This window comes from Sciurus vulgaris (assembly GCF_902686455.1).
Source record: "Sciurus vulgaris genome assembly, chromosome: 2".
Taxonomy (NCBI): Eukaryota; Metazoa; Chordata; class Mammalia; order Rodentia; family Sciuridae; genus Sciurus; species Sciurus vulgaris.
This window is the reverse complement of record NC_136462.1, coordinates 147,072,190-147,095,433: the sequence shown is the minus strand read 5'-3', so window position 1 is coordinate 147,095,433 and position 23,244 is coordinate 147,072,190. Positions and strand designations below refer to the sequence as shown.

Below are 23,244 nucleotides of genomic sequence, written 5' to 3'. Positions count from 1 at the left end.
AACTGTTTGCTCAAAGTGATACTAGTTAATAGCAAATAGACTTAATCTAACCTGTGTCAGAACTCATTTAAATTTTGAATTTATTTAGATCTAAATTGGTATTTTACTGATTATCAAAACATGATTTAATAGGGAGTTCTGATATTTTTGTGACTATTTATCTGTCTTCTTCCTTATAGGGCAATGACCCAACAAAGATATCTTTTATTAAGTATTAATAATGCATTTGGGGTGTTTTTTCCCTTTTCCTTTCCCTCCCTCCCTCCCTTCCTTCCTTCCTTCCTTCCTTCCTTCCTTCCTTCCTTCCTTCCTTCCTTCCTTCCCTCCCTCACTCCCTCCCTCCCTCCCTCCCTCCCTCCCTTTTTCAGTACTTGGGATCAAACCCAGGGCCTTGCACATTTTAGACAAGTGCTCTACGATTGAGCTGCATCCCCCAACCCTTTTTTTAAATTTTGAGACAGAGTCTCACTAAGTTGCCCAGGCTGGCCTCAAACTTGTAATCCTCCTGCCTCAGCCTCCCAAGTTGCTGGGATTACAGGTGTGCATCACTGTACCTGGCTTTTCTTTATCTGTAGCATTAATGTGTTGACTTATAAGCCTTAAATGTTTATGGATGACCTACTAAGTGCCAGGGACTAGGAATATAAGAACGTGTTGATAGCTATAACCTCTGAGTTTCTAGTCTGACAATGTTTCCAAATATCATTCTCCTTCTTTTCAAAAGAAAGAGACACCTTGCTGTCTCTCTGGCTCACCTCTTCTGCCATCAGTAAAGGAACCAAATCACCACTCTGTGGAGTTGGCAAGAAAGAGCTGAGTATTGGAGTGCTTTTTCATGGAAGCCCACTGCTGCTCCATAATTTATTCTGTTGCTGAAGTTCCATCTCCTCCTGCAGGGAGCATGCATAACTTCAATTTTAATGAGCACAAGTGGGCTTCTAGGCCCCCTGCAGTTGCACATCCAGCAGCCTCTCCTGTCCTGGCCCTTGCTGCTTCTGGAGACTAAAGATGGTCTGCTCTCCAACTCATTTCTCTTCTAAACTTATTAACTTTCCAGGATTAGAAGAGACTGTCTCTTAGTTAACTAATTGCTGAAAGAATGGAGAGGGGACTGTATTCCACCAAAAGAAGGAAAAATTTAGAAAAGGGAATATTCTGAATAGAAACAAAGTGAATGAAAGGTAATTTTTCCAACTCAAGCTCTTTGCCCTAGTCTTTAGGTTTTTGTTGGGGGTTTTGGGGTTTAAAATCTCCAGGAGAGTTGTATTACTCAAAAAACCTCCTCCTATAGATTGTTTTCCTTTGAGGTCAATCCCTTTTTTCTTTTTAAATGTCATTATGGATTAAAAGATAGTGTATCAGAAAAGCAGTTCTCAGCTCAGGGTAGGTTAGGGATAAGATTGAGGTAGTAGGCATGCACAGATCTTGAGAGGGATTTTTTTCCTGCAAAAAATAATATCATTTTTTTAGGAAAAATTTGTAAATTATTATAGTGCAAACTTAAGAGTTTGAAAAAAGTCTTGTCTGATGAGGTTATGTAAAAGACATGGTGATTCATAATTGGACACATCCCATCAAAATCTTGGAGGTACATAAGATGTTCCTGGTTATTGAGTGGAGAAATGAGTTCTAGAAGAATAGAAAACATTGCATTAGCTGGCTTGTCATCCACCGACATTATCCTGGTAACCTGCCTCGCCATTGTGCAGTACCTGAACTCTAAGACCTACAAGCTAGGAAGGTGGCGTCACCAAGGAAAGCTGCCAGCACTGGTCCTCGTGGCGCCAGGTGGGAGGTGATGGCTTCTTGTGTGACCTCCGTGCTGCTTGAGTGGCTGCAGATTTTCAGCGTTCACGTGGACACAGCTATTTTGTTGGGTTTCAGGGCGAGAGGCCTGCTGTAGGGCAGCTGAACTAGCACCAAAGAGCTCTTCCTGGACAGGATTGAGAAGGTCTGTATTGGCAACAGAGGACTGTAAAGTGTATTTACTCTCTTGAAAAAGAATGAGTTTGCTGACTGACAACTTGGTGAAAGGAAAAATTACAGCATTGAACGTAGAACAGAACTTTGAAGGTGTTACTTCATGGAAGCCTGAAGATACATTGAACAGTCAACACATGGAAACTCCACTTTGAAAATGCTAGAATGTCCATCCCAAATGTCCTTGAAGTTGGAGTCAGATTTAAGACAATTGCTCATGCTGACATCGAACTTGACATCCTCCTCTATCAGCCGGGGTGGAATGCCAGGACATTTGGCGCTCTCTCCTTCCTTCTGCAAAGGCGTGGTGTGAATAGGTGATGGTGTTGAAGAAGTGGAACGTTTTTCTCCTGGACCGCTGCCACATGTCAAGCCTGTAGTAGGACACATCTGTTCGTCTCACAGTGGAGGGGGAGGATTCCTGAAGGATCTTCGAGGAAACCATGGAATAGGAGGGAGTCCCAGAGACCCTTCCGATGAGACAAACCTCTCTCTCTCTCTCTCTCTACCCCTCCCTCCCTCCCTCCCTTCACCCCCTTTTTCTTTTCTCCCCACTCTTTTCTTCTGGGAAATGAGAACCCCCCGGAGTTTAAATAAAGAATAACAAACAGCGAGAGAAAAAAAAAAAAAAGAAAAGAAAACATTGCATTAGAAAAAGGTTTAGTTTCCTAAAAAGGCAGAATGGGAGAAGCCAGAATAGGATCTCACAATGAGAGGACTCGGGGAGGGGCTGACAGCAAGTGTCAAGGTTAGAGAATGAGGAGGGACTCAAAACAGACTGGTAAACCGGGTGCAGGGGTGCACGCATGTAATCCCAGTGACAGGAGGCTGAGGCAGGAGGATCACAAAAGTTCAGAGCCAGCTTGGGTAACCCTGTCTCAAAATAAAAAAAAATTTTAAAAAGGCCTGGAATGTTGCTTAGTGGTGAAGCATCCTTGGATTCAATCTCTAGTACCTAAAAACAAAACAAAACAAAAACCCAAAATGGCTTTACAGTAACTGAGGTGTCATTGTCTTCTAGGTGGTTAATAATTTTGCAGTGAAAAAGCCTATTCATGGGCTGGGGTTGTGGCTCAGTGGCAGAGCACTTGCTAGCACAAGTGAGGCACTGGGTTCGATCCTCAGCACCACATACTAAAAAATAAATGAATAAAATAAAGGTCTATAAAAAAAAAAACCTATTCAAAGAAAGGGAGGAAAGCCCTGTGGAATTGAATACATACAAATAAATACTTAGGCATGGCAAAATAAAGTCAAATGACAATACCTTTATTGAAGGATCGATTTTCTTAGCTAAAACATTTTATAAGTACATAATGAAAATATGAACAATCCAAAAGAAAAAAAATTCACAGAATAAATAAATATACATGTTCAACAAATATATAAAAATGATTATAATATTTATTTTCTACCCATCAGATTAGTAAAGGTTAAACATGTTTGATGAGACATCCTTGACAGTATTGACAAGGATGTAAGGTGCTCTCGCCCACTGTTGGTGGGAGAGTAGATTGATTCAGATTTCTTTTAAGACAAAAAAGTAGTTTCTTAAGTAAATGTGTATGACTTTTAACCTAGCTAAAATCTAACTCTGAACATGTATTAAGGCAAAACATTCGCTTATGTGAACAAGATGTGTGTTCATTGTAACTTTTCATTATGAAAATTCAGAAACATTAAATGTGCAGCAATAGAAGACAGACTGGATAAATCGTGAACATCTATGAAATGCAATCTATTAAAATAATGAGGTAAACCTATAGGTATAAATGAGGAACAGTGTTTAGCATGATGCTATTTTTAGTAGGAGGAAATAACTCTATTCTTCCAATAGAGTTACTTTAGATTAGGTAGAGGAAATTGAAGGGAGGGGAGAGGGTATGGGGATAGAAGGGACAGTAGAATGAATTAGACATTATTACCCTGTGTACATATATAACTATATGACTGGTGGGGTTCTACATCATGTATAACCAGAAGAATGAGAAATTATACTCCACTATATATGATGTATCAAAGTGTATTCTACTGTCATGTATGACTAATTAAAACAAATTTTTTTAAAAGAAAAACAACCTCTACTGAACCTGAAGGTCAATATAGACATAAATAGATCCATACTGGTCCAGTCATGTTATAGAAGGTTATTAATATGGTTACCTCTGCATAGTGGCTTGGAAATGAGGGAACATGAACTAGCTTATTAAACCTTTTATGAATGCATTTTTTAAACTGTGAATATGTATTTCCTTAAAATCTTTTAAGAGTCAAACAGTTTTTAGTTATAGGACTGGGGGTGTAACTCAATAGTAGAGTGTTTGCCTAGCATGTCATCTGTTTTTGTCAGTTTTTTCATTGTTGTAACTAAAAGACCAGACAAGAACAATGTAGAGGAGGAAAAGTTTATTTTGGCTTAGTTTCAGAGGTATCAGTCCATAATTAACTCCATGGCTCTGGGCCCAAGGTGAGGCAGAACATCATGGCAGAAGTGCATGGCAGAGGAAAACATCTCAGGATATGGCAGTTAGGATGCAGAGTGCTCCGCTCACCAGGGACAAAATATAAATCCCAAAGTCATGTCCCCCCAGTGACCCACTTCCTCCATCCACATCCTGCTTGCCTATACTGACCACCCAGTTAATCCATATCATAACCCAATCGGTTAACCTCTGAAAATTCTTGGATTACTTAACACGTGAACTTTTGGGGGACACTACATATCTAATCTAAACTATAACATCATTTTAACCATTTCTAAGTGTACTATATAGTTCTATAATGTTAAGTATATTCACATTGTTGTACAAACATTTCACTTTCTCTTTTTTTTTTTTTTCTTGGTGCTGGAGATTGAACCCAGGATTTTGGGCATGTTAAGCTTGTGCTGTATCACTGAATTTTGCCTCCAGCCCCTGTAACTTTCATCTTGCAAAACTGTAACTTTATTTCCATTAAGCAGAAATTTCCCATATTCTCCCAGACCCTGGTGACCACCATTCTACTTTCTGTCTCTGTGATTTTGAGTTCTTTAGATAACCTTCAAGTAGAATCCTACAGCATTTATCCTTTTGTGACTGGCTTATTTCTCTTAGCATAACATCCTGAAGGTTCATTTATTATAACATGTGTCAGAATTTCCTTCCTTTTTAAGCTGGAATAATATTTCATTGTATGTATATATCATATTTGTCCATTCATTCATTGGTGAACACTTGGGTTATTGCTACTCTTGGCTATTGCAAATAGTGCTGCTGTGAACAGGAGGTATGCAAATATAGCTTAGAAATCCTGTTTCCATTTATTTTAGGTATACATACAGAAGTGGGATTTAATGATTTTTTTTTTTTTTCAAGTATTTAACTGCTGCGTGTGGTTAGTACATGCTTGTAATCCCCGCAACTCTGGAGGCTGATGTAGGAGCATCTTATGTTCAAGGCCGGCCTCAGCAACTTAACACAGTCCTGTCTCAAAATAGAAAAATAAAAAGGAATGGGATGTAGCTCAGTGGTAGAGGGCCCTTTACCATTAATATTAAAAATTAATATTAAAAAAAGTATTTAATGGATTCTCCTGCAGCAGCAGAGGTGATATTAAATAGACACTCTGGGCTTGTTGAACTGAGTTTCTGAGGCCAGGATTTTCTTTATCTGCTTCCTGGGGGTTTAGCAACTTCTTTCCTGTCCCCTGAGCCTTTCCTTTGCAGAGACAAGAGGAGACTTAGCCAGCTTGTGAATTGGGCTGCTCCTGTCTGCATTAATTCAGCACATTTCTATAGCTCCCTGAAGGAAGAGACGCAGCAGCAGCATTTAATCAGTGGCCAGGAACATGCTTTTCCAAGGACACAACTTATTTCTCAGCCAGCTGTTGCTGGTTGCTTCCTAGCAACGGGCAGCCCTCACATGTGATTGCTCTAAGGCTCTTTTTCTCCATGGCCATCACCTGCTGTCACAATCGGATGGGGGTAGAGGGGTTCCTGGGGGTAGAGGGGTTCTCTATAGGATGTGAGTGATCTGAACCTGTTATTCCTCCAGCTTTGGTGCTAACCCTCTTGATCTTTGAACATTCTATTGGTTCAGGTGTTCTGCTACCCCTGTCCTTCAAGTTCATGATTAGAGCAGGTAAGTGTCACCAGCTATGTCGCAGAGAGAGTAACAGGGACTGGAAAAGTCCATTGGGATTCTAAAGTGCAGCTGAGATGAAAGAATTGGAGAAGAGAGAACGTGTCTGCTACCCAGCTGGTGGAACCTGCCTTTCAAGATGGAGTGGGGGTTGTTGGAGGCCCTGGCAGCACACAGTCTGTGCAAGAACAACAGGGATGTCTCAGCCCAGGTGGTTTGCAAATTCTTGACTTCCATGGACATTGGAAAGGGGAAGTGGGGTGACTGATGTCAGCAGCAGTTACTACTTCTTGAGTCTGAACTTGCCATTCCCACTAGACTTGAGAGAGGGCTGCTGTGGGTAGGTTCCTTCCAATGTTTCTGCAGAGGTGCATGCTGGAGGCTTTGGGTTGAGGCCCTGCTCAGTGATGTGCTTCATTTGGCGTTCAGTGTTTTTGTAGTCTTGAAGTTTTGTGGAATATCCTGCTTTTTCATGTTGCCATCAGGAGGCCCTCAGTCCCGCATGCCAATAGTCAGCGACCCCTCTAGACTGAGCATGTGTGCTCTCCAGCAAGCTCATTTCCTACCTCCTGATTCATCAGTCCTGGTGAGTGCATGACCCTACTCTTCTGTATCTACTGTGGTGAGCATGGTTGACTCTGTCGGGGTCACCTCAGATTCACCCATGCATTCATCCCCCATTTACTGAGCTGCATTTGAGTACCTGATCTTGAATTAGGCACTGGGCTAAAAAGACCAGTAAGGTATCGTCCTTGCACTCCCTAACTTTATGGACCAGATGGGAAGAAAGACAAGTAAACAGGCTGGGGTGGGGAGAGGTGCACTGAGATCCAGTGATAGAGGGGAGCATAGAGACCTTGAGTATATGACCCAGACTGGTGGCAGTGGGGCATGGAAGCTTCTGGAAATATGTCACCTGAGTTGGAAATTCTGTAGGATGATATGAGTTAGGTTGGTGACAAAGGGAAAGAGGAGGAAGAGTGGGATAAGAAAAGTGTTCCAGCCAGAGGTAGGTTACAGAGGCATGGAGGTATGAGAGAGCTGGCATGGTGGGGATTAAAAAGTACACCTGTGGGGTGACCAGGGTGGCAGTGGGAACAGCCTTTTTGGCCTGCTGAGAGTTTGTACTCACAGAGTCCTTAAATAATTTAATCTGTGAAGCACTCGTTAGATTTGTGTTCATAGATTTCTCTGGCTCCAGAATGGATTTGTTGGGGGACTGGTAGTGAGAGGCAGGGAGGTCCAGAGGAGAAGCCATTGCAGTAATATAGGAAAGAAATGATTTGGGCAGAGGGACTGCCTGACTCACTGATCAGCAGCCCCACAAAAGGGAGGAGCAGAAACTTCTCTCTGCATATAGCTCTTGCTCTCACTGCCTCCCCTGCCCGATTTGTTCCTAACTTCTTCCACCCCGTCTGGGTTCCCAGAACTGGCAGCTGGACTCTATAATATCAGCAGAGGCAGCTCTTGTCAGATGACTTGGCTGCCTGAGAGCATGGCTTCTGTCCAGCTGCTGTGTCTGGGTGGTGGACTTGGTGTGGGGCATTCACATGCGACTGGACCTAGTCCAACACATCAGGCCTGCTCCTCCTCCCCCAGAACAGGGTTCAGTGCCCTGCAACCTGGAGGGGATGGACAAGTGTCTTGAACTGGCAATAGTGAGAGATGGAGAGGGTGGGGTGGGGTGGGGTAGTGGAGGAATGAGGTGTTGTGCCTACAATGTGAGGGAAGGAGGATTCAGGGATGAGTAAAAGCAAGTGGGGGAAGGTGGTGCCCAACCAAGATGGAGGAGCCAGGAAGAGAAGACTTTGGTGGGGGGAAGGTGCCAGACACAATGGTTAACCACACTCATCCAGTGGGGACAGCCACAGGTGAGGGCTGGGAGTGAAGCTGAAGAACCAGAGCTGTGGGCTGGGGGAGTTCAGGATGGATCAAAGAGCCAGGGTTAAACCATGCTACTGACCTCTGATAGAGTGGCCAGGGATATCCAGGGAAGTGTTCTGCTTGAGAAGAAAATAATAACAGCTAAGTTTCTTAGTGGTTACTATGGTGATTACACTTTATATTATTAATTTCTTAAATCCTCACAACGGCCTCATTAAACAGATAGTACTATGGGCTGTCACTTTAAAGATGAGTAAGTGGAGGTTAGGGGACACTTCTAGGCCCCTCAGCTGCTGGCCTTAGTTATGAATAGAAGAATAAGGACTGAGCCCAAGTGACTGGCCTCCTGGACTTATGTGGAGAGCCATCATAGACCTCCATTGCTGCTTCTCTGGGCACCTGTCCTATGGAGTTGTCAGCCGTTTGTATCAGTCTAATGATGACTCCTGAGGGTGGTAATAATATTCTCTTGTTTAGATTAGAACATAGCCCTAGATAACACAGTGGAAGTAAAGTCAGGATTTGAAACCATTTCCATTTGATTGCAATGTGAAGTGGTTTTCATGAGCACATGCTGCCTTTAGAGTCAGGCTAGACCTTGAAGAAAGTGAGGGCCCCATACAAACCTGAGGCAGAGGGGTCAGGTGACTCGAGGGCTAGGTGAAGCACAAAGGAAGTAGGAGCAAGCAGGGAAGGTTGGGAGGAAGGCTGGTGAGTGGCTAAGAGCTTGGCCTCTGGAATTCTGACTCCCTGCTTTCTCAGCTCTCTGACCCTCTCCTTAATTTGTGCTACCTCTCTCAGCCATAGTTTTCTCATCCATAAATAAGCATTAGAACACTGATTTTTCCATGGTTATGTTAAGAATGAAATAAGAGACTGTATGTCTGGCCTGGTATCACACATGATGCTCAAAACACGTAGTAGAAAGCACTTGCCAAATGCCAGCCTCGGTGGCCCCTCTCGAGGGAGCTCAGAGCCTCTTGGTCAGTCAGGGTGGGTGTAAGGAAGTGCTCAAAGGGTTAATCTGGATGTTGAAGTCATTGTACTCATGGCGGAAAAAGACTAGCTTTTTTCATTTCTAGAGAGACTATAGGAGATGACGACCCTTGGTTCTGGCTTCCCTCCCAGCTGCTTCTTATTGATGAAGTGAAAATGGGAAGCCACCGCCTCTCCATTCCCCACTGTGCAGGCCAACCTGACTTGCCTCAGCCTGCAAACACCTCCTAGGTGTGTGCATTTTATGTTGTGTGAGCCACAGAACCATAGGAGGCCTGGCTTGGGGTGGGAGTGCAGAGGAAGGCAGGGGAAGGCTGTGTGCTCCCCACACCTGGCCCAGCAATACCATGGAGCCAAGTGTCGTGGAGCTGAAGGTAATCTTGCACACACCATCACCTGAGCAGAACTGGAAAGGATGTCAGAGGCCACCTAATTCAGGCTCAGACCAGTCTCTAGTTCAAGGCCTCTATTTACCCTCACAATGACTTCAGTGGGCTCACCTCCACAGTTCTATATTCAATACTCATTGAGTGACACCGGCATTCATTGGATTCCCCAACATTAGAACCACTGTCTGGGCTTGTGGGGTTCTTCATTCATGAGTTTTGACAGGGAATAAAGTCCAGCCTCCCCCACAGAAGCACTCAGCTGAGACTCTGCCCACACACGTCAGACTTCCTGAAGCAGCTATGCCAGAGGGATGGTGCAGGCAGCTCCATTGCTAGGGCAGCAATCCCCAGATACTAGTACCACAATTTAGTATCAAAGTAGCACTTTCCAGTTCATACCTGGAACAGCATAAAAATTTATTGAGATTCTAGTGCTAGATGCTGGGCATGGTGGTGCACTCCTGTAATCCCAGTGACTTGGGAATCTGAGGCAGGAGGACCACAAGTTTGAAACCAGTCTCCCAACTTAGCAAAGCCTAAGAAACTTAGTAAGACCCTGCCTTAAAATAAAAAATAAAGTGTAAAGTACCCTTGGGTTTAATCCCTGGTACTAAAAAAAAAAAAAAAAAAAAAAAAATGGCAAAAAGAGTTTCTAGCACTCTAGAAACTTTTTGTCTAGAGTTTCTAGACAAAATGATACAATTTTTTTTTCAAGTAGGAAGCAACAGAGAAAAAGAACAAGGAAGTCACTGAAGGGAAAGCTGGCGTGCAGGCTTTTTGTCTGAGTCTTTCCACTAGATTCTTAAGGTTCACTCATGGGTTTTCCAAACCAAGGGGAATGGACAATAGCCAAATTATGGAATAGACAAATTATGGAACCAGCCTAGGTGCCTGTCAAGCAACAAATGGATGAAGATAATATGGTGTATATACACAATGGAGTTCTACTCAGCCCTAAAGAAAAATGAAATTATGTCATTTGCTGGTAAATGGATGAAACTGGAGAGCAGCATGCTAAGTGAAATCAATCAGACTCAGAAAGTCAAGGGCCAAATGTTTTCTCTCATATGCAGAAGCTAGAAAGAAATAAAGGAATAATAAAAAAAAGGGGGGGATCTCTTGAAAATAGAAGGGATATCAGTAAAGTAGAGGCAGAGGGAGGGAGGGGAGGGAAAGGGAAGTGAACCAAATTATGTCTATGTATGAATATGTCACAGTGCATTTTACTTTTTATGTAGTTTTTCATTTGCATCTCACATATATAACCATAAGGCTATTAAAAATAAAAAATAGGGAATAAAAAGCTCAGGGGAAGTGGAATGAGATGCTCCAAAGATAAGCACTATCTTAGAGACATGTACACAGTTCTTGCCAGGGAAGGCTGATGGCAGATGGGCAGCCATGGAGCCCAGCCCTGACCAGCTGCTGTTTGCAGGAGAAAACTGCCTGCATGCCCCTGTGGCAAGTACATGGTGACAGTGGGATTAGGTGTACCCAGAAACCTCAGTGACCATTGGGTAGAGATGCACAGTGGGCCCTTCTGACTGACCTTCCTGCAACTCTGAGTCCTGGGTGCTTACAGTTTGCTAATCTCCATCCCCATGGCAGCAGGAGGTGACAGAGCTATCACTAAGGCAGTGGAATTTCCCACTGCTTGATGGCCGGTCTGTTCACTCAGCAAGTATCTCCTAATATGAAGTGCTGGAAAGGAATAGCTTTTCCATAATTATGAGAGAACCTCCTTGTATTCAACCATCTAGATATGAGGATGTAAAACTAGAACAGTGGACCCACAGTCTACTGCTGGAGTGAGTGGTATCTCCCCTGTCCTTCATGTTTCCTACAGCCTCTTTGATTTGGGTCTTCTGATTCATTTGTTCTGTCTTGTTTCCTGCCTCATTTCACAAGGGATTTAAGAGTTCTCAAAAATGCATTCAAAATGATAGGAAAATAATGTAAATATATGAGTGATTTGAAGCCAGAGGAATATATGAACCAGAGGTGGATGAAATGCCAGGACTACTTACCTTAGTGACCGTTTTTCAGAACATTTGACCCCATCTGGAAATACACCAGTCTGTCTTATGTCTTAAAGCTCAATTTTAGGCATATTTTCTTCTTTTCTTAATATTGTAATGCAAACAGTTGATTCATTCAGTAAATATTCATTATTTACTTTTAATAAATCCCCACCCTTTTCATTTCTAATTTTTTTTGGTTACATCTTGGAGACATTCCTGTGTGTCCTGTCAGAGTCCATCACTGGCTAATATTTCAGGTTCTAGTTATCTAGAATCCACTCCCATGTATCACCATGTATCATTTTGGTCATTCATCTCATTGGTAACCCAGTTTTGTCATTTATTGTTTTGGAATGCTTCTTCAGAAACATTTTTGAAAATCATCTTAAAAGGCACATTTTGTAATGTTCTCTGACATTCTCGTGGCATTTTCTGGAACAAAACTGAATCTGGAGCTGGTTTTTTGCTCCTCTGCATTCTGGAGTATGTCAGGACAGCCCTGGGTAACCAACATGGTTATCAGCAGGTGAGGCCCTGCCCTGGCCACTGGCTTAGGCTCTTCTGTTCAGTGAGGCCCTCATTGAACACCTGTCCATGTCAGCACTTCTCCAGGCTGCAGGTACAGCAAAGCCACACATCCTGAGACTGAACATACACAGAGAAACTAATAAATAAATAATATGATCTGATCTGTGTTTCATTGGAGGGCTTTGCTTGAAGGAAGGGGTGGAAGGAAACAGGGAGGCCAGTTAGGAGCCAAGGCAATAGGTCAGGCAAGACCAGGGTTCTAGCAGCAGATGTGGTACAAAAATAGTCAAATCAGGATCCATTTTGGAGGTAGGACCAATTTCTAATATTGAACACTGAACTGTCTGTCTGCCACCTGCAGAACCCTTGTTTAAGACCCCTTAATCGACCAGCAGGTGTGTTTCGTGGCTGACCTCTCCCTGACTGCCTCAGCTTCTACCCCTGTGGCCTACCCCAACCAGCCTCTTACTGTGAGGACCCCTGAGGTGAGTGGGTTACCAGTGATGTTGGCTTAAGCCTGGCTTCCTCCTCTGTGCCCACCGAGCCACAGAAACCTTGGAGGCCCCTTGCTTACCTTTGTCTCACCAGTCACAATCAGCATGGGTTCCCCAACCCCTGCCCTTCTCTCCTTGTCTTGCAGGATAGGCTGCACCTCCAGCCTCCAGCCACCATTTTTTTTTTTTTTTTTTTTTTTGGTCCCAGAGATTGAACCCAGGGCGCTTAACCACTGAGCGACATCCCCAGCCCTTTTTAATATTTTATTTAGAGACAGTGTCTCACTGAGTTGCTTAGGGCCTTGCTAAATTTCTGAGGCTGGCTTTGAACTTATGATCCTCAGGAGGCACTATTCTTGATCTTCATGTATGTGCCCCAGCCAAGCTCTGTAAGAGACCATCAGTATTTCCCTCCCAAGAACTCTCCTATCAAACCCTGCTGTCCAGGCTGCACGGAGCAGGTTCACATGTTCTCTGCAGCTCAGCAAGCCTCTGGTCAGAGCAGGAGACCCTACTCTCCCTTTCTGATGGGCTCCCAAACTCTAGAGCCATCTTTCCATTGCTTGACTTCAGAGCAGGGGAAAGCAGCTGAGAGTGTACATGGTATTTCACTAGTCCCTTGCACAAAAGTTGGAAGAAAGAAGAGAGGCAGAGGCCATCCTCCCCTTGTGCCCTACCTGCTTTGGTTGGGGAGCTGTAGTACTTTTTCCATGGCAGCTTTGTGGGTGTTGAGAAGTGGATGTGGCAGTAACTTGACAGCCCCCCATCCCTGGGTTAAGGAGAGGCAGTGGCGTGGAGGTCACCCACCCCCAAGATCCCTCTGGAAGCCCTCCTTCCTGGTGAAGGTGCAGGTGGAGCAACTTGGTTTCTGCAGGCAGATGGAGCTGGGCCCTTCTGAGATGTAAACACCTAATTTCCAGTAATAAATTCTTTGCTGCCTTAAATAGCCGAGTAGTTTTTGTTTGCTGCATCTGTTAGCCTGACTGGAAATGCAATTGGAATGGTGTGACCTGGACAATACAGCTCTCTGGGGCTGTCCCTGGTGCTGACAGCTTTTCCAACAGCAGGGCTACAGGCCCTTCTCTGAGAAGGTGTGGGCAGCATAGCTCCAATGTCCATCTCAGAAAGGTCCAGGGCAGAGGTCTCTGCATGGGTGGGTGGGGATAAGTCTGTAAAGAAACCACCATTGGACCCATGACATAGCCACACTCTGTATGGGAGAGAGTATGGGTCTGTGTGAGAATATGTAGGGAGGTATGATGGCTAATGTTGGCAAGAGAGCCTCACAGATGGCACCTGCTGAGAAAAACAACCTCTGCACTTTCCCCCAATTCTCTCTTCCATCATCCCAGCCCTGAAAGGGCCTGGAACTGGGGAATGGGGAGCAGGTGGGGCAGGGAGAAGCTTTGAAAGGGTTGTGAGACTGAAGTCTTACTATAGATTTGACTGAACTTTTAGATCCCCGAAAGTTGTAATTGTCAAAATGGAACTTGTGTGTGAGTGTGTTGTTGTTGTTGTTGTTGGGGACAGAATCCATCTAGTATGCTTTGCACAAGTATGTAAGCTACTAAGAGGAGGCTTTACCACTGAGCCACATCCCCAGCCCCAAATGGGGCTTATTCTTACAATTAAAAGTAACAGAGCTGGGTACAGTGGCACATGTCTGAAATCCAGCAACTCGAGAGGCCGAGAGGCTGAGAGGCAGGAGGATAGCAAGTTTGGGGTCAGCCTGGACAATTTAGCAAGACCCTGTCTCAAAAGAAAAAGATCTCGGTGGGGGTGTACCTCAGTGGTTCAATCACTAGTACTGCCACCCTCCCAATCCTCCCCCGACCCCACAAAAAAAAAAAAAAAAAAAGGGAATAAAGCCAGGGTATTGTCCTGTGATAGTGATGCTGCAGATGTGACCCACATAGTTGACTTCAGGCAGCGATGGGAAAATAATCAGGAGTCCCATCCTATGAGTCCTTGGGGCTCAGCCTGTGTAGTGAACTTGCTGCACTCATGAGCGGCTGGGCAGTGAAGGGGTCTCAGTCTGCAGAGACTGGCTATGTCCTCCAGTGGCAGGGAAGCGAGTGAAGCTGCACTTTTTGCTTGTTGAATTCTGGGAGGCATTGGAGCCACGTGGTGACCCAGTTTTCTGCCTCTGTCTGAGCAAAGTGAGCTCTGATTATAGGAGGTGTGAGGGCTCTAAATGACTGCAAAGTACTTTTCAATCAGACAGAAAATAGGTGAGAAATGCATTTCCGTTAATGCCCCAATTATCCCAGTCCCAACAGGACAAAAAATGTGCTTTTGCCTGCTCCCAGGGACTTGGCTGTCAGGGTCCACATTGTCCTCTCCCGGATGTGGCTTTGTGCTCAGATGGCATAGCTGAGAGTGGCTGGAGAGGCATCCTCACCTGCTGCTTTCAGAGGGCCTGGGATGCAGGCCCAGGAAGGGAGCCTTAACCCTTAGAGGCAGGGCCCACTCAGGCCATGGAAGCAGGAGGAGCCACAGGTTCCTGTTAGACTCTCCCTGCGGCAGCTTCAGAGCTTCTCTCTCATCTTTGACCACAAAGTGGTGCTTTTGCCTCCTCATCAATCACCTGGGTTCCTGTAGGTTTTCCTGCCTCCTCCTGTCCTTCATCCCCCCATTCCTCCATCACAGTGCCCCAGGGTGGTCTTTCTGAAAAACAACCTCCACCATGCTGTGACACTAGTAATTCTTTCAAGGGCTGCCACTGCTTATTGGCTATAGAGGGCCCTTTTGGGACCCCAGTGGATCCTCTTGATGTTCCCAGACCACCAAGTGGCTGGCTGTCTTTTCCCTACATAAGCCTTTTCCTAAATGTCTACCCACCCACTTCTCTCCACCCTTACTGATTACTCCGGCACTCTCTTCTATCCTCTCTCCATTCAGTATTAGACTCCTGTGGCTGCTGAAACAAATGATCACTGACACTTGTTCCCCTACAGTTCTGGAGGCCAGAAGTCTGAGGTCAGTTCTCACTGGACTGGAATCAAGGTGAGTCTGGGCTCTGTTGCGAGACCCTAGGGAAGACTCAGTCTTGCTTTTACCAGTTCCCCACAGCTATGGACTTTCCTTATGCTGCTGTGACTAAATGACCCAACCGGCACAACTATAGAGGAGGAAAGGTTTATTTGAGGGCTCATGGTTTCAGAGGTCTTAGTCCACAGAAGGCTGGCTCCATTTCTTGGGCCTCCAGGTAAGGCAGAAGAACATCATGGCAGAAGAGCATGGTGGAGGGAAGCAGCTTGCATCATCAGGCAACGGGGGTGGGGGTGGGGAGGTAGGAGAGGGAGGAGAGGGAGAGAGGAAGGAGAGAGAGGAGAGGGAAGGAGAGGAGAGGAGAGGAGAGAGAGGCAGGGGAGAGAGGAGAGGGAAGGAGATGAGATGAGAGGGAGAGAAGAGAGGAGAGGAGAGGACCACAACCTTGGTTGTGGTTGCCTCTTCAGTCCCTGCCTCTGTGATCATGTGACCTCTCCTGTGCGTTCAAGTCTTTCTCTGCCTCCATTTTATAAGGGTACATGAGATTGAATGTAGGACCCCTCCCACCCTACACCTCCAGATAATCCAGGGTAATCTCCCACCTCAAGATCTTTAATTCAATCACTTCTGCAAAGACCACTTGTGACATTTGCAGGCTCCCGGGGTTAGGACCTGACTTCTTTGGAAGCCTTTATTCAGACTGCTACTCTCTCCCTACTTTACGTTGTGCTCGAAACAGTTTGCAGTTTATCACATAGATTGTGTCATTTCTGCATGCTCTGTTCATGCCATCCTTTCTACTGGAAACCCATCATCCTCCATCATCTCATCTCCCCACATTTACATCTCATTTATTTTTAAAAATTTTCTCCCAGTACTGGAAATTGAACCCAGTAGTACTTTACCACTGAGCTACCTTTGTTTTTATTTTGAAACAGGGTCTTGCTAAATTGCTGAGTCTGGCCTCAAACTTGTGATCCTCCTGCCTCAGCCTCCCAGGATTCACTGGAGTTACGGGTGTACACCACCATGCCTGGCTCCTAACTACTATTCATAGTTTGAGCTCAGGTGTCACCTCTTCTAGGAGGTATTCCTTGATCCCTCTTCTCATCACTCCTATCATTGCACTCACTCTTGGGTGCCCCTATTATGTGGCAGCCCCCTGTGAAATTAAATAGACTTTCTCTGAATTTGTCTTCCCCACTAGCCTCCAAGCAGCTCAGGGCAGTTACCTGGGCTTGGACATCTTGTATCTGAATGTTGATAAATGTTCAAGGAAGGAGGAAAGAAAGACTCTCAGGAGATACCCTCTTGAATCATTTGGCTTTTTAATTTCATTTCATTTTTGGCTACAAATTTTTAACAATCTGGTTTAATCTACAGTTGAGTGAATTGAAGGAAATAGGATGATGGGTGACTGGCTCCTATACAACATTTTCTAATTAAAATTATGGGAAGAATGTTTGAGAATAATAATAATAACTACAACAGATGGGCGTGCATCTGTATTCACTACTAGGTTCCCAGTCAGGACTGCAGAATGGAGCCAGGCTCTGTGAAGACAGAGATACCACCTCTGCAGTGTTAGGGCAGGAGGGCAGGAGAGGCAAAGCCATCCAGGATGACACCCCTGGGCACAATCAGAGTACACAGTTATCTTAGGGAGTCCCCCTAATGGCACCTAATAGGAAGGGAGTAACTGAGGTTCAGAGATATGCAGTCATCCCCTCATCCCTCCAAGGTCACACAATAGAGCACTTAAACCTGGATCCAGGTGACTACAAAGTTTAAGCTCTTCTCACCCCAGCAGCCTGAAGGAATGGATGACTGGGAGGAGCACTGGCCAAGAGCCCAGAGGAGAACTAATTGGATTCTCTGGGACATCCAATGTGGCTTTTACAGCACCCTTGGGTTCTGCCTCAAGGTGATCTAATGCATCAGGACCTGGGCATTCCTCTTTGGGTGAGTTGTAGGCTCCTCAGATGCCAGAGTTGCATCCCACTCTCCTCCCTCACTGTTCTTGAGGGGGAAACTGAGGTCTGATGGGTGGGTGAGTGGAGTGTGGGCTCAACAGAGTCTAGACAACAGGTGTCCTTCCAGCCATACTGCCCCTCAGTTGACATTTCAGTTCACGGAGATTATTCAAATCTAAGGCAGTTAAAGTGCTATACGGGACTATGGAAACAGAGCACCCTGCTCTGTCTGCCCCTCCTTCTAGCCAAGCAATGAAAACACTGAGGGGGACTGTTCTGGCAAGATTTGTTATGCTAATTTGAGAGCTAGGGCACAATTTGATTTGAACCTGAGCTGGCAATACTTACCACAACAAATTTCAGAGGCAAGTCAGGTGTCTTTCCCCAAATCCTGAACCAGCAATGGGGAGCAGGAAGTGTTACAGGGTCCATGTGTATCAGAATGTATACTCAAAACATTCGGATAATTTACATAGTGTCTGGCTACAGCTTTTATATACTTTTCTTAAACTTTTTATTTCTCTTATTTTAATTGACTCAGTGTAACAACATGAGCATGATACTAACTTCTAAAGGTGGGAAAGGTGGGATGTTCTTCTACCTGATACCTAGCTCTTCAGGCCTTCAGTGTCTCTCTTTGGAGTTGAGTATGCTACCAATTTTGGGATATGTCTTTCAAAATGTCCAGTGCATCTATAGACCTATGTGGACACATGTTCTCCCTTTTCTACAAAAACTAGTGACTATACAATGTACCTTTTTTTTTGGTACCGGGAATTGAACCCAGGGACACTGTACCACTGAGCTACTTCCCCAGTTCTTTTGTTTTTTATTTTGAGACAGGGTCTCACTGAGTTACCCAGGCTGACCCAAACTAGTGATCCAACTGCCTCAGCCTCCCAAGTTGCTGGGTGTGCTAACATTATAGGTGTGTGCTAACATGCCCTGATCCACTTCTTCATTTTTCACTGAGCAATACATCTTAGTTTTGTTTCAGGGGTTACAGTCTGTGTGGATGCACTGTAATTTCTTTCACTAACCCCCTATTGATGGTGTTTATGTTCAAACCTTTACTGTTACAGTCCTCAGTGGCTAACTTTGTATACTTGGTACACATGGGAAAAAATATCCATAGCTGTGCTGTTCAATATGGCAGCCACCAGCCACATGTGTCTATCTAAATTAAGTCAAGTTAAATAACACTGAAAATTCAGTTCCTTGGTCACACTAGCCACATTTCAAGAGGCCATGTGGAGCTGTTCGCTTTCATACTGGCTGTGCAGACAGGGAATCCTTCCATCTTGCAGAGAGTTCCTGCTGAGTATTGCTGCTCTTGCTAGAGGACACATTCCTACAGGGAATTAGGAAGCCAATGGCCTGTACATCTTATGTGTTGACAGATATGGCCAAACTTCCCCCTGAAGAGGCTTGTTATATGCATTCCCCCAGTGACAGCTGAAGGAGAGGAGAGTTCTTTTGTTTGAGAACAATTATATGAAATGTTGAAAAGAACAAGAAATGTTCCCTGTGTACTGATTCCAAGGACGTTCTGTTTCTGTTGAGGTGTCCATGTTGCTCATATCAGATGCTGCTGTTCCCAACCTAACAAAGGGCACTCTTGTCCCTAGGGTCCCATCCTGTGCTCTCCCTTGGAGGCCTGGTCTCTTGCCACCTTGCCAAGACCTGTTTCTCCCTAGCTCAAAGCCTCTTCTTCCATTGCACACCCCGACACAGTCCACCATGTCACAAAGGAAAAAGTGATGATGCTCTCTGCTGTCAGAAGACGACCTTTACTGGAGATTCCACTCTTGGCCCACACCAACCTTTCTTCCCTTCCCACCATCTCCCATCGTCATATCCTTTGGTGAATCATGGCCTCCACACTGCAAAGCCCCCATGGGCACCTTCCAGGGCTTATCCTACAAGGGCCTAGCTGACCTCTGGGCAGCATTTGCACAGTCATTGTCTTTCTTCCTGAAGCGCTGGTCCCTTTGGCTTCTGAGATCCTGCACCTTCCATCTTCCTCTCTATGACCACTCCATCCCTGTACCTTTGCCAGCTCTCCTCCTTATGGCATTTACAGACTGGGTCATCTTTCCCTTGTTCTGTACTTTTCCCTTGCCAGTTTCATCCCCACTGTGGTTTCGATTAACATCTCTACTTTGGGGGATCGATGGTAACACCTTTCCGTTTCCTTGATGACTAGTTAGATTGCATGTCTTTTCACGGCTTGTGACCTTCTGTTTCATCCTTTATAGAAGCAGAGTCAACACTGGATGTTAGGCACAGATTCCAGATCCGATCCTGGATATGGCAAGGCTCTGGCCCTAGCCCTCCTGGCCCTGGGGACTCTTCTGGTTATACACCCCATCAGCATCTCCACCCAGTCTCTACATAGGCACCCTGTCCCAGCTCTCAGCTTGCACTCTGAACTCTCATTCCCTTTCCCTTTCCTCCCTGGTCCCATCTCCATTCGCCCTACTGAGAAGAGACAGCCTCTCATGGTTGTCATTTCACCAGTGCTCCTTGCTCCTTCCCTTCCCTCACCTGACAGTGACAGTGCACACCTGTGCATCGCCAGTGAGCCAGCATGCTCCCTCCCCACTCCTCACCACCATCTGGATATTATTCTGCCACCTCCATGCAGCATTCCTTTGCCTCTGAAGTTCCTACTGTCCTTCTCTCTTCTTAAACTCCTGGACTCCTTCCTAGGCTCTGGGACACTCCACCTTGCTTAGGGACTTCAAATCTCATAGACCTCTTCTCTGTCCCTTGCCCTGGCATCCACTTTGGGGTTTTAGTATCAGTAACATTCTTGGTCAGTCCACATCTTATATTACTTGACTTAAAACTCTTTTATTTCAACTGAATTTTAGACACTCATGTACCTTCTTTCACTACTTTTACTCTCTCAAGTTTGTAACCACATCCTTCTACACACCTGCCTCTTTTTCATCCCATCTGTTGAGCATGTTGTTATCCTTGGTGTGAATGCAAGGTAGGTTTTTGTTTGTTTGTTTGAGACAGGAGCTGGCTAAGGTGCTGAGGCTAGCCTTGAACTTGTGATCCTCCTGCCTCAGCCTCCCCAGTTGCTGGGATTACAGGTATGCACCACCAGGCCCAGCTCCTCCAATCCTTTCGCAAGTTTTGACCTCTGTTCACCTCCCTATTCAGTCTGAACCCCCTGACCCCAGCTATGCCAACTAAGCCATAACCAGTAACCTGATGACCTCTCACCCCCTTACCTTGGGTTGTGTGCGCTACTTTGCCAATTTCTAACCCTAAGTCCTTGCATTGACCCAGTTGTTTGCCTTGCACATCTTCTCCTAAAGGTCTTTCCTTCAATTCATTTAAATGAAGATCATTTTCACTCAAACACTTATAACTTAACTCTTTTTTATGGAACTTCAATCTAATTCAGCTATATCTCTGCGTGGTCTCCACAGACTGTGAACTCTCGCACAGTAGTGACACACAGTGCCCCAGTTTCCAGACTCTGTTTGCAGTTAACCTCTGTTGGTTTAATTTGGTTGAATGAACAGTTTTTGCTTTTGGCAATGACCACTCCATCACTTTGAGCTGGTATTACCCAGATTTAAACAGCAACATGTCTTACCAAAATTAAAAAAAAGAAAAAAAGAAAAAAGAAAATGGGGGAAGATGTATATGCATTTTTTAAAATGGGCACTTTAGAGCCAGGTTGCAGGCATATGATTTCTCCAGAAGTGCTAAATGACATTCTGGTAGCAACCAGGGACTCTAGTGTTAAGCTGGCTTATTTTGGCAGTGATCATACATCTCAGTGTCAGGTGATGGCCTTGGCTGAAGGCAGCAAAAACACTGCATCTATGCTGAAAGGAAAGAGATTGGGTTTGTACTTTTGCTTGTTGTGTAGCAGAGGAGAGACATCTCTGGTGTAGCCAGGTTTTGTGTCATCAGCTTTAGAAGCAAAACTGCAAATGCACACATAGAAATTATCCAGGGTCCTGCTGCCAGGAAACAAGGATGCGTGTCACACACACTTATGCCAACACTCTACTTGTGCAAACACTCAGGACCCAAATGTTGGGCTCTGCCTCTTCTCTGCCTGGGGGAAGCACAAGTACACATTCCACAGTTTTCTCAGGACAGACCTGCTGCTGAGGACTTGTGGCAGAAGCGGAATGGCAGCCTTACTTAAGGTAAACAAAAACTGCCTTGCTTGGACAGTCTTCAGGAGAGATGTCTTGGTTTCCCCAAGGGGCTGGGAACCAATTTTTGAGAAGCCAAGATCAAACAGTTAAGAATAGCAATTTAGGGGGCTGGAGTTGTGGCTCAGTGGTGGACAGCTTGCCTCGCATGTGTGAGGGCACTGGGTTTGATTCTCAGCATTGCATATAAATAAGTAAATAAATAAATAAAATAAAGAGTATTGTGTCCCTCTACAACCAAAAATTTTTTAAGAAAGAAAAAGAATAGCAGTTTAGGGGCTGAGGTTGTGGCTTAGTGGTGGATAGCTTGCCTCGCACATGTGAGGCACTGGGTTTGATTCTCAGCACTGCATATAAACAAGTAAATAAAGGTCCATTGACAACTAAACAAATATTTAAAAAATATACTGTGTCCATCTGCAACTAAAAATATATATATATATGAAAAGAATTACAGTTTAGAGCAGTTTTGTTGGCCACTCAGAGCCCAGAAATGATGTGCACTAACAGAGGATGACAAAAAAACAATGTGCACCTCCCAGTACATTTTGGAAAGGCAGGTTCATGTGGACTGACTCCTGGGACTTGGGCCAGGCACTTATTTCTGGATCCAAAACCGTTGATCCTTTAGGGTCCTCAGTTTCCTGTACATACTTGTAGCCAGCCTCTTCTTTTTTTTGTGTGCTAGGGATTGAACCTAGGGGCACTTAACCCCTGAGCCACATCCTCAGCCTTTTTTTTTTTTTAATATTTTTTATTTAGAGAGAGTCTCACTGAGTTGCTGAGGTTGGCTTTGAACTCTTGATCCTCCTGCCTCAGCCTCTGGAGCTGCTGGGATTACAGGTGTAGGCCACCATGCCTGGAACCTCCTATGTTTGCTGTTTACTATGGGGCCCTCTAGATCTATCCTGTGGCTTGAGAGTCTGAGTCCCCAAAGACCACACCACCAGGGGAACCCCAACTGGAGACCAGCAGGAAGAAATGGTATTTTTTCTTCTCTTCTCTGCCAGGCCATGACTTTGGCTTTCTTCTGTGGTAACAGTTCCTATCAGGTACCTGCCCCATTCTGGTAACTGTTCTTACCCTGCCCCTGAGGTCCAGGGTGGTGGCTAAGTTGGGCTCATGCTAGTCCTGTGTGTTCCCTACCTTTGCTTTTTCCCGTAACCCTGCCTAATCCTCTGTATAGATGCTCTATTAAGTTTTTACCCTCAACCTTTTCAGTTGTGTCCTGCTTGGGGCCCTGATAACTGTTCAACTGCTCCAGGCCCTCTATCCACCTGAATAAAGGCCAAACCATATCAAATCACGGCTCAAAAGACCCCTTACCCCCACTTTTCCCTATTGTGTTTGAAATCTTTACTTTTATTTTCATGGATATAACTGCTACAGAAGTTCTCACATCTTTTCCTATACAGCAGTTGTTTAAAAATTTTTTTTAATGTTGTGTTTATATGTATATGTATTTTTTTCAAGGCTGGGGATTGAATCCCATGTTTCATACACACTAAGCAAGTGCTCTACCAAGCTACACCTACAGCCCTCCAGTCAGGTTTATTTAGTCATTTTCTCAAGATAATCTTGATAGGTCCTACCGAGAATGAAGATAAGGCAGAAGGGAGATATTTTTCCTTCTACATTCTCATCTGGGTTCCTAGACTTTCCCTTTCTCTAGCTCCA

General features: G+C 44.9%; 1 protein-coding gene across 2 annotated transcripts in view; it reads left to right on the top strand.

Moving 5' to 3' along the window:
- Window positions 1-23,244, top strand: part of DET1 (DET1 partner of COP1 E3 ubiquitin ligase) — a 62,395-nt gene that overhangs the window by 33,604 nt on the left and 5,547 nt on the right. Inside the window, exon 4 of one of the 2 annotated variants that reach the window (XM_079127840.1) lies at window positions 9,068-9,212. In XM_079127840.1, the coding sequence (XP_078983966.1) occupies window positions 9,068-9,212 (145 nt within the window). Of the gene's footprint in view, window positions 1-9,067; window positions 9,348-23,244 lie in introns of those variants that run through there. The other variant, XM_079127841.1, reaches the window with a different exon arrangement.